The following is a 16,860-nucleotide window of genomic DNA, read 5'->3' as shown; positions in this document are numbered from 1 at the left end:
ATAGAGGGTAAAAGCTAGAGATGTGCACATAATGTATAATGAATAATCTTGCCTCTGTTCATGGAGTCCACAGACAGGTCATTTTGCTTGAACTTATTCACTGCTTGAAATTGTTCAATGAACTTTGTCATGAATTTAATTTATATATTGGTCCTTAACATTTGAAATTCAAGTTGAGTTTGCTTAGTTATGACTGGTCACATAAATCTCATAGGGCATATTTTTAAGAGCTCAGGGCAGATTTCCAGCATGCACAATTAGGGGCAGATTTTAGATGACCGCAACACCCACCATACTGAGCTCTTTTGAAAATTTAACTACTTATTTTGCTGGCTAAATAGCAACTAAGTGCTTTAAAAAAAAACTGCAAAAGCCTGTTTGTAGGTGCTGAGCACTTATGAAGACTTGGCCAAGGATGTTCTTCTGTTCCCTTTTGAATAAGCATAATGCTTGAAATTAGTTTTCTTCTGAGAATGCTCTCAAAGAGCTTAAAGGAATACCAGGAACTTAAACTACAGCCAGGCTGAAAAAAAATTAGTTAAAAATAAAGTTGGTCAGGAAATTATTTTTTCTCTCCCATGAAAAATGTAGCCAAAACCAGTTTTTTCCCCCTCTTTTGTCAAAGTTTTTCTTCAATGTGTTTTCGGTTTTCATTATAAAAATCAAAAAACCTGAAAATGTTATATGTGTTAGGTTTTCAGCTTACCCCAAAATTTTAGTTTTCAATTTTCAAGAAAACAATTGCAATTTGTTCTTAAGTTTCAGTTTAGCTGAAAATCCAGTGTCTATTAAAAATAAACAAACACTGCCTCCCCACCCCCAAAAAAAAACCATTGATGGAAAATATTTCAGTGAGTTCTAATTAAAAATCTGCCCCTACTTGTGCATGCTGGAAATCTGCCCTGAGCTCTTAAAAATATGTCCTATGAGATTTATGTCTGTCTCCAATCCTTTGTGGTTTTTTTGGTGAGATTCTCCTATTTTTAAATTACTCCCTGCTGCAGTGTGAAGAGAACCTGAGTTGGTGTGACATGGGGTGAAAATGACTATACTCAAAATGCAGTCATATGCACAAAGGGTGATGTTTTCAAAAGTGCTGTAAGGACCTAGGAACTGAAATCACTGAAAATCAGTGAGATTTAGGGTATATCTCCACTTCAAATGCTATGCGGGGGAAGGATAGTTCAAGGATAGTTTGAGCAGCAGCCTGCTAAACCCAGGATTGTGAGTTCAACCCTTGAAGGGGCCACTTAGGGATCTGGGGCAAAAATCAGTACTTGGTCCTGGTAGTGAAGGCAGGGGGGGGCTGGAATCAATGACCTTTCAGGGTCCCTTCCAGTTCTATGAGATAGGTATATCTCCACATATTTATAATTTTTTTTAGTGGCACAGCCATTTCAGTAGTTAACCCACCTTCCCGAGAGGCACTAGCTGGGCTGATGGAACAATTCTTCCATTGACTTAGCTCTGTCTACACTGGGGGCTAGGGTGGCATAGTGAAGTCCCTCTGGGGTGTGGATTGTTCACATCCCTGAGAGACATAGCCTTGCTGATAGAAGTTTTCAGTGTAGACCAACCCTTAGACTTCTATGCCACTCAGGAGCTCTTGAAAATTTTACCCAAAGTAAATAAAGTGAAAAAGAAAAAAAGGGATATTTTTCTCTAATTGCTTTCAGTTATAGTTAGCTAGGGTGTTACACAAGTACAAGTACAAGTAACAAAGCAATAGCAGCTGTAAAGTATTTTCAAGGAGAAGTGAGGTTTTTAGTTGGTTAAGATTCACGTTTCACAATTAGTCATGAGCACAAGCTTAAATGTGGCTTTCTTTCAGGTAGCTATGCTAGTGAAACCACCATGTGAATGCGTTTGGAAAGTTATCACAAAAGGGGCAAAACTATTATTAGCATCAATCTGCTGAACAACATTTAGGATGAAATTCACTCCTCTATAGAGGATCAACCTAAGTAGGTGCAAATTAGGATTTAAATTGTACTTAAGTCTTACCTTGGGATGAATTTCACATTGAGTTAATACTTGCAGTAATTTTTTGAAGTATTTGCCTAGCCCTAGCCAAAGCAAAGCTTTCAACGCTAAAGATATTTGTTTTTCAAAATGACATTTGTTCAAAGGGTCGTTGCAGGACAATGGATGAAGAACGGGAAGGAAAGTTTAATTAACCCTGAATCCCTCCCAAAGTAATATGGTGTGTGGGGTGGTGGAGAGAAGAGGGTCAGATGTTTCAGTTAGACCTTCGCTTGCTCTTTGGGAAAGCTCTAGAGTAAAAGTCAGACTAGAATTTGATTTTATACATGACTTTCCATCATCGAGCTGTCGCAAGACACGATGCAAAGAGATTAATTAGATCAGCGTTGCCCAAACTGTGGAAGGCTCACCCTCCAATTCAGCCAAATGATACCCCCATCTAATGTAACTCTGCCAAGTGTTGTTAAAAGCCTACACATCTTCAGTTATATGTTTTCTACTTTCTTTCCCCTCACTTAGGGAACCATTGGTGTCAATCTTCATAGCATTGTTATGAGCTGGGTTAAACCTTGTTATGGGCTGAGTGGAAACTGATGGGTATGGATGTGTCTTCACTCAAGTTTGCTATAAGGAACTGTAAAAGGGCCTTACTTCAAACAAGGCCTAATGGAATCTTCCCAAAACTAGCACCGAATGGATGGAGGGTTGGTGCGCACACAAAAAACGGTGAGAGATTCGGGGCAGAGCGAGAAAGCAAAGCAGCAGCCTGCGTGACCCTGAAAGAAACCTAGAGAGAGATTCTGGGTTCTGGGGCCAGGCTGAGAGAAGCCTATCAGCAAGACACTGCTCCTTTTGTTTTTGGTGTTTTTGGTTCCTGCTGAGTTCAGAGAAGCAGGACTTTGTAGCACAGAGACTACCCGACTCTATCATTGGTTTTCACTCCCAACTGGAACAGCCCCTCAAGATCCTGCACTTTGACTAGCCACTGAGTTAGCAAAGGGGCAACAATGATACTTCCCCGCTCCTTTCTTATGTTTCAATGAAAAGTGAAATAGTTGGCAATGCATTTAAAATATCATTGGGATCTGAGTTAGCAGCCATTCAGATGGATGAACCTGTTCACCCCTCAGAGTTTCAGGCTCTCTGCAACCTCAGGCAGAAGTCTCTTCATTCTTTACACTCACTATGCTTTGATTTTTTTTTTCTATGTTCATAACAGCCAGGGAGGCTTTTGCCTGAAGGGAAGCTGAGACTGAAGAACAACTGAGACATCTGTCTATTCCCTGCCCCCACCCTTGGCTAATATTTGCACACAGAACCTCACATTTTTGGTAAAACTGCATTAGATCATAACATAGGCATTCTATAGGTCCCCATGGCATTTGTTAAGCACTCAGCAATGTCCTAGACAGAGTCTTTACATCAGAACTAAAACTGGTCAGAAAACTAAAATTTTTCACCCCAAGAAACTTTTGTTCAAAAAGCCTTTATCTGAAAACTTTCTGTTGAAAAATATTAGTTTTCCCATGGGACATTTTGAATCAATTCAAATGATTTTTATTTCAAACCAACATTATGAAACAAAACAACCCAGGGCTCAAATAAAACAATGTTTGAAATAAAAATGGAACAAAAGGTTTCATTTCAAAATGTTGATTTGAAACAGAAATGTTCATTTAGAAATTTCCCATGGGAAAACTGAAATTTTCCATCAGAACTGACATGTTTCTGCCAATGTTATTGTAGTTGTGTCAGTCCCTGAAGAAGAGCTTGTAGTAAGTGAAGGCCCTGATAAAGGCCCAGTATGAGGCCTGAGGCCTGAACTAAAGTAATGGTCAAGACTTTGCTAACATAAAGCAAAGTGAAGCTGTGAGCCAGAGGCAGGCCCTGCTCACAGAAGCTGGCAAGGAAAGGGCTGATGCTGCAAGAAGATACGTACCTAAAAGGTACTGAACACTAGAGATCAGAACATTCACACACTTGCACATTCCACACAGATAACAAGGAACAGGCCGACCCATCCCAATTACAGGGGCAAAAGGGTAAAATGATGGATAGAGTTGTTTTGATCAAACCAACATGTACAAGGTGAGAGGCGGCACCTTACTACGTAGAGGGGTTGTACCTTACTGCGTTTGTACCTGTGTATAAAAATGTATCCCTAGGGCGATGTTTTTGTCCGGCCGAGGGAGCAGTGGAAAGTCCCGCCACTGACTGAGCCGAGTCCATTGACCGGGGACACTTTCTCGTAGTATGCCCTGTAGAGTAACAATCTGGAGGGAACTGCAATTGTGTCCATACTGCAATAAACCTGGCCGACGTGCCTTCGTACCTTACTAGACTCTGTGGTCATTGGGGGTTCTCTCGGGGTCTGCTGTGTCAGCTATCTGCGCAGAGCTGGGGCAGCACACAGAGGGAACACATGCATGCAGCCGAGTGATACCAACAGAGAGAGAGCAGAGCAGAGCACCACACCGGTAGCATCTGACAACACACCTCTGACAACAACACCTCTGACAACAGAGCTCTGTGTAAGCTTGAAAGTTTGTCTCTCTCATCAACAGAGCTTGGTCCAATAAAAGATATTACTTCATCTACTCTGTCTCTCTAATTTTGCTGCCAAGAAATTTGGTTTTGACAAAATTACCTATTTCTGTGGGGAAAACTTTCCACATACAAAATGCTGACCACTTCTTATTAGAGTCAGTTTTGACTGACGGAGTGTTGGTCAAAGCATCAGGTTTATCCCTGATTCTTCCCCTTGTAAAATGATCTGACTTGTAGAAGTTGCCTTTGGTTCTCGGTGTTACTATTATCATTATTGTTATTTTTTCATTAAGCACTGAAAGTTGTTTATCACTACACAATTCATTAAGGAAGACAAGTCAAGCATCAACCTATCATCCCATATCATTATTGTCAGTGTGCTTCAAGGCACTGGAGCACTTGGTCCTACAGCGCCTAGTACCCAGCCTGGAGAGAATTTTGAGCCCTGGCCAAGCTGGCTTTCGCCGAGACCATAGCACATGCAATCAAGTACTCGCACTGACTACATATGTTGAAAATGGCTTCCAGAGAAACTTAAAAACTGGCGCTGTTCTTATCGATCTAACAGCAGCGTACAATATGGCTGGCACACTGGCCTGCTCATGAAGGTATTATATTGGGTCACAGGCACCGTTGAACTGTTCCTCTGCGATAGGCAGTTCAGAGTCCATATGAGGGAGAAGACAAGTACTTGGAAAGACAGAGCAATGGTTTACCCCAGGGCTTTGTGCTTTCACCAACCCTGTTCAACCTTTACATCAATGACTTGCTAACAACGGAGTCACGAAAGTTCATTTATGCAGATGACATCTGTTGTGGTACCCAGGCCTGGCTGTTTCACGAGCTTGATTCCACCTTAAACTGGGACATGACAAAGTTGGCTAACTACTGTAAGACTTGGCACCTCCAGCCAAGCATCATAAAAACAGTCTCCAGTTTGTTCCATCTTCATCATGCTAGCACAACCCGAGATCTGAATGTTTATCAGAATGGTCAGAAGGTGAAGCATGAAGTAGAACCAGTCTATCTAGGTGTGACCTTAGCCCGCACACTGAGTTACCATGCCTACCTGAAGAAGACAGCAGCTAAAGTTAAGATGTACAATAATCTTCTTAGAAAACTGGCAGGTTCGTCATGGGGTGCTGGTGCTCCAACTTTGCGGATGCCAGCTCTTGCCACCTCGTATTTGGTGGTGGTGTACTGTGCACCAATCTGGGGTTGATCATCACACACCAAACTGGTGGATACGCAGTTACATGCTGCCATGCGTATCACCTCCAGCACCCTGAGTCCGACTTCACTCCCATGGCTTCCAGTTCTGTGCAATGTTGCTCCTTCTCATATCAGATAGAGGTTGCCACTGGCAAGTTACTGGAGAAAGTATGAGCCAACTCAAGCCTGCCGCTGCACAATGACTTTTTTAAACCATCAGCTGCATGTTTGCTGTCATGTTGCCCATTACGGTCTCATCCGCCACGCCAGGATATTCGGGTGAAAACACTCTGGCGAGAGGAATGGATCTCTGTTATAATCCCCAACCAGTCTCTCATCACCAACCCCACAATTTGCCCACCTGGTTTTGACCTGCCCCATTGCCAATGTTCCCTGTTGAATAGCTTTTGGATTGGGCAAGGTCTCTGTGCAGCTAACCAGTATCGCTGGGGTCTTCGTGACAGCCCTTTGTACAGCTATGGCACAACACAGATGATGATGTACATTCTCAAGGAATGCCTGCTGACTAGGTTCAGCAGTGGCCTAGAAGAACTGCATCATGCCACTGAAGATGCCATCACTTGGCTAGACGACTATGTGCACACTAAATAAATGAGGAAGACAAGGTCTCTGAGCCATAGCGCTTTCAGTCTAAATCCATGATCCAGCAAAACATATGAGCACCTGCTTACCTTTATGCACTGGCTACGCTTATGACTAATCAGGTGCATGAAGTTAAGCAGGTGCTTAAGAAATTTGCTGGATGGGGCCTAAGTTAAACAAACTATACTGATCAGACACAAAGTGGTGGACCAATAAGATCCAATCTCAAAACAGTTAAGCTTTAAAAATAACTTTCTCCCTTTTCCCTTGGTGGATTATCACAGCAGAAGTGAATTTGAAGCAGAGATTTGAGTGAAGAAAGGATGTGACTGCGATATTACAAGACATGTTAGATGAGCACTGTGTGGCTTGAAAGCATGTCTCTTTCACCATGAAAAGTTGGTCCAATAAAAGATCACCTACCTTGTCTCTCTATATTAGAAGACAGACTATTCCAGGCATCTGGAACTGAATGGAGAAGACAGGATACAGTGAAGGCAGTAGGTCAGGTGGGCTTGGACATAGTCAATAAATATTTGATAGTTTAATATCTCCTCCAAAAGATGGGTCTGTAGGGGACTGATTCTGCTCCCTATGAAGTCAATGGGAGTCTTACTATTGTGACTGATTCTCATCTCACATACTTGGGGGTAGATTCCTCTCACATTCACTGGGATGAAGCAGTGGAGTTACATCTCTAGCACTCTACTGCCATCACTTGATGTCCCATTGGTTCAGAGTTGGCTATAACTAGAGCCCTATCAAATTAACGGTCCATTTTGGTCAATTGCATGGTTATAGGATTTTAAAAATCATAAATGTAATGATTTCAGCTATTTAAATTTGAAATTTTGCTATGTTATAATTGTAGGGGTCCTGACCCAAAAAGGTGTTGTATGTATGGGTGGGTGGGTGGGGGAATCACAAGGTTATTGTAGGAGGTGGATTGCAGTATTACTACCCTTGCTTCTTCACTGGTGCTGGCAGTGCTGCCTTCAGAGCTGGGCAGCTGGAAAGCGGCAGCTGCTGGCTGGGAGTCCAGCTCTGAAGGCAGAGCCACAGCCAGTGGCAGTGCAGAATTAAGGATGTCATGGTATGGTATTGTCATCCTCACTTCTGCACTGCTGCTTGCAGAGCAAGGCCGTCAGTTGGCAGCCACTGCTCTCCGGCCGCCCAGCTCTGAAGTCAGTAGGGCAGAAGTAAGAGTGGCATGGTATGCTATTGCTACCCTTACTTCTGCACTGCTGCTGGTGGAGCGCTGCCTTCAGAGCTGGGTGCCGGGCCAACAGCCACTGTTCTCCAGCCCCCCAGCTCTGAAGGCAGTGCAGAAGTAAGGGTGGCAATACCACAACTCCCCTAAAATAACCTTGTGACCCCCCCCCTGCAACTCCCTTTTGGTTCCAAACCCCCAATTTGAAAAAACCTGGCCATCCCTGTGAAATCTGTAGAGTATAGAGTAAAAACACACAAAAGACCAGATTTCACGGACCATGATGTGTTTTTCATGGCCATGAATTTGGTAGGGCCGTAATAATGACACATTGCACAACTGCTTGAAAGCACAGTACACTGAGCCACACTTTGGGACTTTCACTGTGCTGTAGATTCACATGTGGCTTGCTGTGCTCACTGTTCAGACAAGCCCTAAGGTGCCTGAAACTCAGGGACTTAAGTAGACTGAAAAAAGCAGGTCAAGGGTACTATCAATAGAGATGGGTTACCAAGTGCATTAACCTTGGTCATGGTGTAAAGTGCTCAGACCACTGTTTTATGGGGGAATCAAAGTGCTCAGGTAACTGAGATTAGTGACTGTTTGTTCTTATACAACTCTTTTACAACTCCTGCCTGCAAACATACTAATGAAGGCAGTGCCCTCTGAAAGATAGGGTCAGAATACATAAGAACAGATATACTGGCCATCTAGCCCAGTAACCTGTCTTCCGACAGTGGCTAATGCTTCAGAAGGAATGAACAGAACAGGTAATGATCAAGTGATTCATTCCCTCATCACCCAATCCCAGCTTCTGGCAAACAGAGGCTAGGGACACTTCAGAGCATAGTTTTGCATCGCTGCCCATCCTGGCTAATAGCCATTGATGGACCAATCCTCCATGAACTTATCCAGTTCTTTTTTTGAACTCTTTTATAGTCTGGGCCTTCACAACATCCTCTGGTGCAGTAATGGAACTAGGTAACTTAAAGAGGCTGACTGAACATCAGTTAAACTTCAGAATCATTAAAAATAATCTTTGCAGTATGAACATTTCCAGGAAAGTGATAAATGTTTTGTTTACCTACAGTAATTTTTATTATCTGGAGCAGTTTCAGCTTTTTGGGCAGACAGAAATGTAGACAAAGCCAGTCTATGTATTTTGATCATTCCATCCATCCATCCATCCATCCGAGCCAAATCCTTAAAAACCAAACAACCCACCCACCTGCCAGTAGCATATATATTTATTCAATCATTTTTTCTGGTGTTTGCCATATTATGTATTTGCCAAATACTTTGCCAGTTATTTAGCTGGCAACATACTCAAAAACATTTAGTCAAATAAGGTTTTTAATAAAAAACATTGGCAAGGTAATCGGTTCAGCTGATAGTGTTCAATCCATTCTGCTCTACTTCTCTATGCAGCTCTTCTATTCTAATTTACAGAGCATCTGTTACTGTAGGATCTGGACATTATATTAGTAACATTCATCAAGGTATATGCATTACATGCTACATTTTCTGTACCAGTCTGAGCTCTAAGGAAGTGTGCTGGCCCATTGAGTATGCGCACATCTTAGTATGGGTCCTTTTATTTAATGTTAACAATTATCTTTATGATCTTTTAAAGAAATCTATATTTAGCATTTGAGAAGACATGATTTTTGGGCTGTAAGAGTGTGACTCATCACTGGTTCTCCCTCTTGTGGCCAGGCAGGGTGTTGCAGGGCCTTCCCCTCAGTTGTTTCTGTCAAATTGCCATTCAGTAGCCCACAACTTCTTGTGACATGTCCCTCAGATCAGGCCATAAACAGTCCCATCCATTCCTGGGTAAACCAAGAGTCCAACAAATAGTCCACCGACCTCACATTGGGTCCTCAGCCCGACTCTGGACTCACTAATCCTTGCCCCTGGCATCAGGGAATTTTGATAGTCCTTACACCTCATGTGAGGGTATTTCCTCAGTGGGTCAGAAGGGGAACTCAGGCCTTCCCTCTGCTCTGGGCTCTAGTCCAGGGTCGCTTTCATGAGCAGCGAAGGCCTGATTATGTAGATCCCTTGCTCCTTCCTGGACCATTTCCTACCTTGCTCTGTCGTAGGCTTTTCACATATACTCTTGGCTTCTGTAGGATCAATACAACTTCTTGCTGTGCATAGCAAATGGCTTCCTTTGTGCAGCTCTGTACAGTGACTAGGCAATATCAACTATTATTGTATATAGCCCATCTGCATGAAGTCCTTTTTACTCTCCAGCTTAGTCCTTCAGAGATATGTAATTTCAGATCTTCCAGGTAAGCAACCCCATCACCGTCAGCTTTCTCCTACCTACTAGCTATTCTTATAGTATCTTTCTTTTGGGGTTGGTACTGTTGTTGTTATTTAGTTGGATTTCAGTGGCACCCATGGGCCCAAATCAGGATCAAGACCCAATTGTATTAGGCACTGTACAAACACATAGTTAGAGACAGCTGCCTATCCCAAAGAACTTGGATTTTATGTGGAAAAGACAGATGAAAGGTGGGAGAGGAAACAGAGATGAAGAAAGATGCCCATGGATCACATAACAGCTCATGTGCAGAGCCAGGAATTCACATCAGGTCTCCTGAATTCCAATCTAGTGCTCTATGCACTAAAACACACTGCCTCAATGTACCAGTCTTTTAAGGCCCACTACCTAGCCTGGGTGCGACCACAGAGCACACACCCACTCCAAGTAGCATGGAGTGCACCTGTTTCTCCTTCTCCAGCACTGGGTAGTTTGTTCCAAACATATTTTGTTTTGTCACTGGGCAAATTTTAATGAATGAGTTTTGAACAACTCTAGCATTGGTACACCGCTAACCCTAATGCCACAATACATTAAACTAGGGTTTTTTGTAACTATCTTCTGACCTGCGAACCATCTACATTGTTAGACTTTCTGTTTACAGCTCATCGCTTAGTTAGTTGTGGATGAAGTGCTGCCATCTACTGGGTATAGTAGGAAACAGTTTTCTGCAAATTAAAATCACACCACACTGTATTAAAGCAATCCTATGGTATGAAAATGTTAAGTGCTGTTAAGTCTAAATCCCCTCACAGACTTCAAACTAGTCAATACCAGCAGAGCTGGGCAGGAAATGGTTTTCCTGTTCCTTGAAAATTTTTGAGATAATGAAAAATGTTCCTTCTTGTCATGAATCAGGATGAAAAGTTTCACCAAAATAAAAATAAAAAAATATATATTGGGCTAATCAAAATACTTTGTTTGATTTCAACCATTTAAAATTTTAATTTATTCAAAAACCCAAGTATAATTAGCTTATCTTTTGAAATGAAGTCATTTTGAACTGGAAAACAGGAATATTTTGTTTCAAAAATGTCAAAATAAAACTTTCACAATTTCAATTTTTTTTTCCAAAAAATGTTTGAGTTGAAAAATTGTTGAAACTGATCCTTTCCCATGAAAAGTTTCAATTGTGATAATTCAGCATTTTCCAAGGGAAAAAATGTTTCATCAAAAAATTCCCCATCAGCTCTAAATACCAGATGAATAGACACATGTATGCAGCATAGTTTCTGCTATCAGAGGGGTAGCCGTGTTAGTCTGGATCTGTAAAAGCAGCAAAGAATCCTGTGGCACCTTATAGACTAACAGACGTTTTGGAGCATGAGCTTTCGTGGGTGAATACATGCATGCATCTGAAGAAGTGGGTGTTCACCCACGAAAGCTCATGCTCCAAAACGTCTGTTAGTCTATAAGGTGCCACAGGATTCTTTGCTGCTTTTATAGTTTCTGCTGTGTATCAAAGTACATTGCTTTTTTTCCTCAGCAAGACAACACACATTTCTTAATACAAGTCAAAATACCTAACCTTCTAAATACTCTTACAACAACTGCATATTTAGGATAAAAATTTAAGATAAAGGCACATTTAGAACTCTGTGCAAGAATCTCTACTGCTCTGGAGTGTGTCTCCGAGTGTCAGATCAAGTGTCACAGTAGAGCAGCAATTTACTCCTCAATAGTGTCAGTGATGCAATATCAGAATTTTACTATAGATAGAACTATCTGCATCTCAAAGGTCTTTCCAGATATGCAAAGTGGAGCTGCACATCCCAAGAGGGAAACAAGGAATGGAAGAAGAGGTGCTAATGAATCAACGGAAATGGGCTGGATTTCCATTGGTGTAAATTAGCATTGGTCCATTAAAGTCAATGGATCTGATTCTCATTGACACTCAGGCTCATTCACACTGCCAGGGCCTTTATAGAAATGAGAATCAGGTCCACTGAATCTCTGCTGGTTTATACCAGCAAAGGATCTGGGACAAAAACCGTATACTCTGTACGTAGCTATGCTTTGGATAGGCAAGGAATACAGAATACGCCACCTGTTCTTACTTACTTGCCTATGCAGCACCATGCACACAGCTTGCAATATATAAGTAATAATCATTCTGTCTCAACTCATGTGTAGACAATCTAGGAGGCAGGATGCAACACGAGGAGATATTTTACTAAAATAACTCTTGAAATACCTTTGTTAAACATAATTTTCAGTTCAAAGACATGTGCCTTTGAAAATCTCTTGCTTTGACATGTTAGGTGGAGAGACAGTAATGTGTGATATGTGTCAGCATGTTTGACATCATGCAAATGACACTTTACAGCTCAGACATAAAAGAACATGATGCTTTTTCAATGATTTATTGGGGGGAACTGCATTATCTTCAAATAAGTTTGGAAAATGACTAAAGCATTGTCAAGTACCTGCAATCGATTATTAGACAATCACATGGGATGGAGGATTATCAAATTCAATATTTGACAATTACCATTGCTTTGCTTTTGAAGGTGGATTTTTTTTTAATATTTCAGATGCTATTTTTACTATCTGATTCATTTCTTCCCCTTTTAAGATATTTTCTGTTCTTATTTCCCTCCTGACTTTAATAACCCACTTTATTATTTTCATGGTGACCAGTTAAATCTTCTCATATGGTGTATTCTGATTAAGGCAGTTTAAAATATTATTATTATTTTGATCCTTTTGTGTACATCTAGTTTTTTTTTTCCAGGTGGCTGCTCTGTTTGTTCTTCTTTGTTTCCTGCTGAGTTCCAAAGTACCTTTATTTTACAGATGGTTATTATTATTATTTTTTGTATAGTCTTCTCCATAGATACCATCTAGCAAGCTGGTAAATTACTTTTTGTAACCCTGAGCTTATATGTTTGACATGATTTCTCTATTTTACTATACAAATACAGCTGGATTGTTGAAAGTTCAGGTGCAGGACATAAGAGAACATGAATAAAGTCATGCTAGACACTTGCAATAGTGGAAATCTGAGCTCTTTGCTCCAGTTGAAAATACAGAAGAAAGGAAAAGATTAAATACAAAGGCCTCATTCTACTCCTATTTATACAGCTGTAGCTCTGTTGGCTTCAGTGGAGTTACTCCCAGTTTATGCCTGTGTGTGTGATATCAGAATCTGACCCTTAATCTTCTATACAGACTGTGGGTTTGATTCTAATCTATTGAATGGGAGTAATTCCACTGAAGTCAGTGGAAATACTTTGGTATAAAACTTGTGTGAATGAGATCAGAATCAGGCTCCAGGTTCTCAGTACCAGCTATTATCTGTGTGTTAGTGGCGGTGCTAACTTACAGTTTAATTGTCTAGATCACTGGCTCAAGCTTATAACCGTATCCCATTTTTAATTACCATAGTAACTTTGCTTTCCCTCTTGCTGTTTTTATTAATAATTTCCATACACCCAGCTTACACACTCTTCCTTGGCTGCCACTGAGGGCTGAAGCTGCAAGAAGCATATTGGAGGCCTCAGTGGCAGAGGGAAGACGTGTGATGGAAAGTAAAGCAAGTGTTCAAAGCCAGCTTTGATTGCTGCACTGGGCAGACTGTCTCCTCTTCACACATGGATTTGCCAAGTTAAATACAATTTAACCTCTTAATCCCCCATGAAATTGGTGGGGTAACAGCTAAAGTTTGAGGTCTGATGCTGTAATCCTTAGGTAGAACTGCCATCAACTGCAATGAGCATTATTATTGGTATTATGAGAGTGTGACAGTCAGCAGCGACCCCATATAATCGCTGGCAACCATCAGGGAAAATTGGACATCTCACGGACACAATAGCCTGAACTTTTAAACTGTCTTCCCTTATCAGTCTTGAGGCAGTTGAAGCTGGTCCTAAGCCAGTTTTTGCTGAGCAGATTGCAAAAGTGCAGGGTTTGCTAACCATCAATCAAATGCTAACACAACCGAAGCCTGTGTGTGAGTGTGTATAAAAAATTCTTGGTTTTTGTATGGAGTAAAGTGTTTTTGTACCAAGGTACAGAACTCTCCTTTCTTCTGCAGGATAAAGCAACCTTTCCTTATCCCTGTCTGGCTGTCATTGGCTCTCAGCTAGGCGGACTTGACATTTCGGTAACAAGAGGACCCAGCTGAGACTGGGGATCCATTCGGTCAGGCACTGGCCATGCACATAGTAAGAGACATTCCCTTCCCCAAAGATCTTACAGTAAATGGACAAGACAGACCAGCATGGGAGGGCAAACAGGGCACAGAGAGGTGCAGTGATAGACAGCAGCGGAATTTAGGTTTCCTGAATGCTGTATTCACTAGGCCACATTGCTGAACAAGTAATTTAGTAAAAAGCGACAATGAGTCCTGTGGCATCTTATAGACTAACAGACGTATTGGAGCATAAGCTTTCGTGGGTGAATACCCACTTCGTTGGATGCATGTGGTGGAAATTTCCAGAGGCAGGTATAAATATGTAGGCAAGAATCAGTCTAGAGATAATGAGGTTAGTTCAATCAGGGAGGATGAGGCCCTCTTCTAGCAGTAGTGGTGTGAACACCAAGGGAGGAAAAACTGCTTTTGTAGTTGGCTAGCCATTCACAGCCTTTGTTTAATCCTGAGCTGATGGTGTCAAATATGCAAATGAACGAAGTTCAGCAGTTTCTCTTTGGAGTCTGGTCCTGAAGTTTTTTTTCCTGCAGGATGGCTACCTTTAAATCTGCTATTGTGTGTCCAGGGAGGCTGAAGTGTTCTCCTATAGGTTTTTGTATATTGCCCATCCTAGCCACCATGGATGTGGAGGCTCTCTACACAAACATCCCACACACAGATAGAATACAAGCTGCCAGGAATAGTATCCCTGATGATGCCACAGCACAACTGGTTGCTGAGATCTGCGACTTTATCCTCACACACAATTATTTCAAATTTGGTGACAATATATACCTCCAGACCAGTGGCACCACTATGGGCACCCACATGACCCCACAATATGCCAGCATTTTTGTGGCTGACCTGGAACAAATTTGCAAATTTGACACCATTGTTGCTTTTTACAGATCCAGACTAACACGGCTACCCCTCTAATACAAGTCATTTAGGGTTCTCTTGAAAGCAGTTAACTTTAAACACTGGGGGAAAATTCTGCCCTCTGTTCCCCCAGCATAAGCCTGTAGTTACTCCATTCTTATCATTGCACCAGTGTGAACAGGAGCAAAATTTAGTTCATTATATAAAGCTGCACAAAGACTTCAAAATATTTTTGAGAACTATCCATTCAGTTTCTTATATTAATTAATTCTGATTGTGCTCACTCACCTGTAACTGCTTTCCACAAAAGCTCAGGTGAAAACATTTACTAGCAGGAATATTTGCAGCAACAATGGATTATGAGCAAATAGTGGAGAATATTCATGGAAAGTGAATTTTGAAAGTGTTACTGTTAGTATTCACACAAGAAAGCTGATTCTAAGCAATATGCTAATCCAGGCAGAGCTCAGAAACATACCATGCAATCTAGTGGCCAATCAAAACTAACAAATATTGGTGAAATTTTGAATATCAAATAAATGCAACACAATAATCTACAGAGAAGGATCTGGCAGAGTTATTTGATGAGCAACATGGAATAAATAATAAATCTGAGAAAGTTTTAAATTGTTTCCAGATATGGTTGAAAAATAAAAAAGGTGAAGTTTTTTAAATAGATTATTTGCTGCTAATACATACACATACACATACACACAGATTTGTTTGTGAATCCCTTTGCTCTCATAACTGAAATCTTGGCTGTACCGTATCTATGCAGATCACAGTAAACCTGGCCAATTGAGTGAGTCTATCTTAAAAAAACAACACTGACACAGGCAGACAGGAAATCTTTGGGGCAAAAGTTTCTGTCGCCAAATCTTGTATTTCCTGCATGCATGTAGAACCAAACTGTATTGACATTATAGGATTATAAAATAGGATCACTTACGCTGTCCACTTTGTACTAGCACTATAGCTTCACGTTGATATTTCCAGCAGAGCAGCTGCTTATTTTATTAGCTACAGAGATTCACTGCACATCTTGAAAATGCCCTTTGCACCATGTCTTCATTATAGGATTCAGTACAGCTGAGCAAATACAACTACTGTAATATGCACTAAATACAAGAAGATAATAACACCAGGATAAACTCTGATTATTTATAGTGTACACAGTGAAGGAAAAATATAGAAGTTCTTTGCAAGTAGGAAAAAAAGGGAAAATGTATTTAAACTCTGCTATGGAGGCCTAGTGAACCTTGTTTAAAGGATTACCATTCCTATAACATCTAAGAAATAGACTTTAGCAAAGGCCTACATACAATTCCTTCCTTGGTATATTTCAGGGCTGCTCCTCAGTTGGAATTCTTAATATTGTGGTCAGCTAGGAACAACAGCTGTTTATTATTTGTCAATTAGCTTCAAGTAATGCACCCCCCACCCAGAACAGCTTAATTTTTTTCACTTACCCCCATTTGTCTCTTGGATGTTTGAAGCAAAGGTTCATTTTGTCCTGCAGCAGAACAGATTCTGTGCTGCTGCTTTGTATTATCTCACCTAGTCATAATAAGTGTCCTGACCAGAAGGAAGTGGAAAACAATACGTAAAACAAATGCAGAAGCCCAGGAGGAAAGCTACACCCCAAAGACCAGCACTAATAGCAACCAAGAGAGAGCACGCCTCCTCATTGCTAACTTTTTCCAGTGGTGCCTCTGTAGTTCTTTTAGAAATTAAATTCTTTATGATGCAATTTCTGTTGTAACTTTTCCTCATTCCCATTGCAAACAATTCTTCACAGTTAGTATTGACCCACAACAAACTATTTGATGCAAGGTTTTTTTGTACCCAAATAAGCAAATTAAAGCAAAATATAATTTAGCGGCTGTATTGAAGCCAGTTGACATCATTAAGAGCATACTCTCAGGGAGGAAGTAATTATTAAAGGTGCATTTTTCCATAATGATG

The 16,860-nt window shown here is 41.0% G+C and overlaps 1 protein-coding gene across 2 annotated transcripts in view; it reads right to left on the bottom strand.

The window, feature by feature from the left end:
- Positions 1-16,453, bottom strand: part of LOC127057248 (calcium-activated potassium channel subunit beta-2) — a 268,310-nt gene extending 251,857 nt beyond the window's left edge. Inside the window, exon 1 of one of the 2 annotated variants that reach the window (XM_050966139.1) lies at positions 16,365-16,453. In XM_050966139.1, the coding sequence (XP_050822096.1) occupies positions 16,365-16,402 (38 nt within the window). In that variant the 5' untranslated portion in view covers positions 16,403-16,453. The remainder of the gene's footprint in view (positions 1-16,364) is intronic. The other variant, XM_050966141.1, reaches the window with a different exon arrangement.
- Positions 16,454-16,860: the final 407 nt, after the last annotated feature.

Source organism: Gopherus flavomarginatus, chromosome 8 (genome assembly GCF_025201925.1).
Source record: "Gopherus flavomarginatus isolate rGopFla2 chromosome 8, rGopFla2.mat.asm, whole genome shotgun sequence".
NCBI lineage: Eukaryota > Metazoa > Chordata > Testudines > Testudinidae > Gopherus > Gopherus flavomarginatus.
The sequence above is the reverse complement of the archived record's forward strand: the minus strand, read 5'-3'. Positions and strand labels throughout refer to the sequence as shown.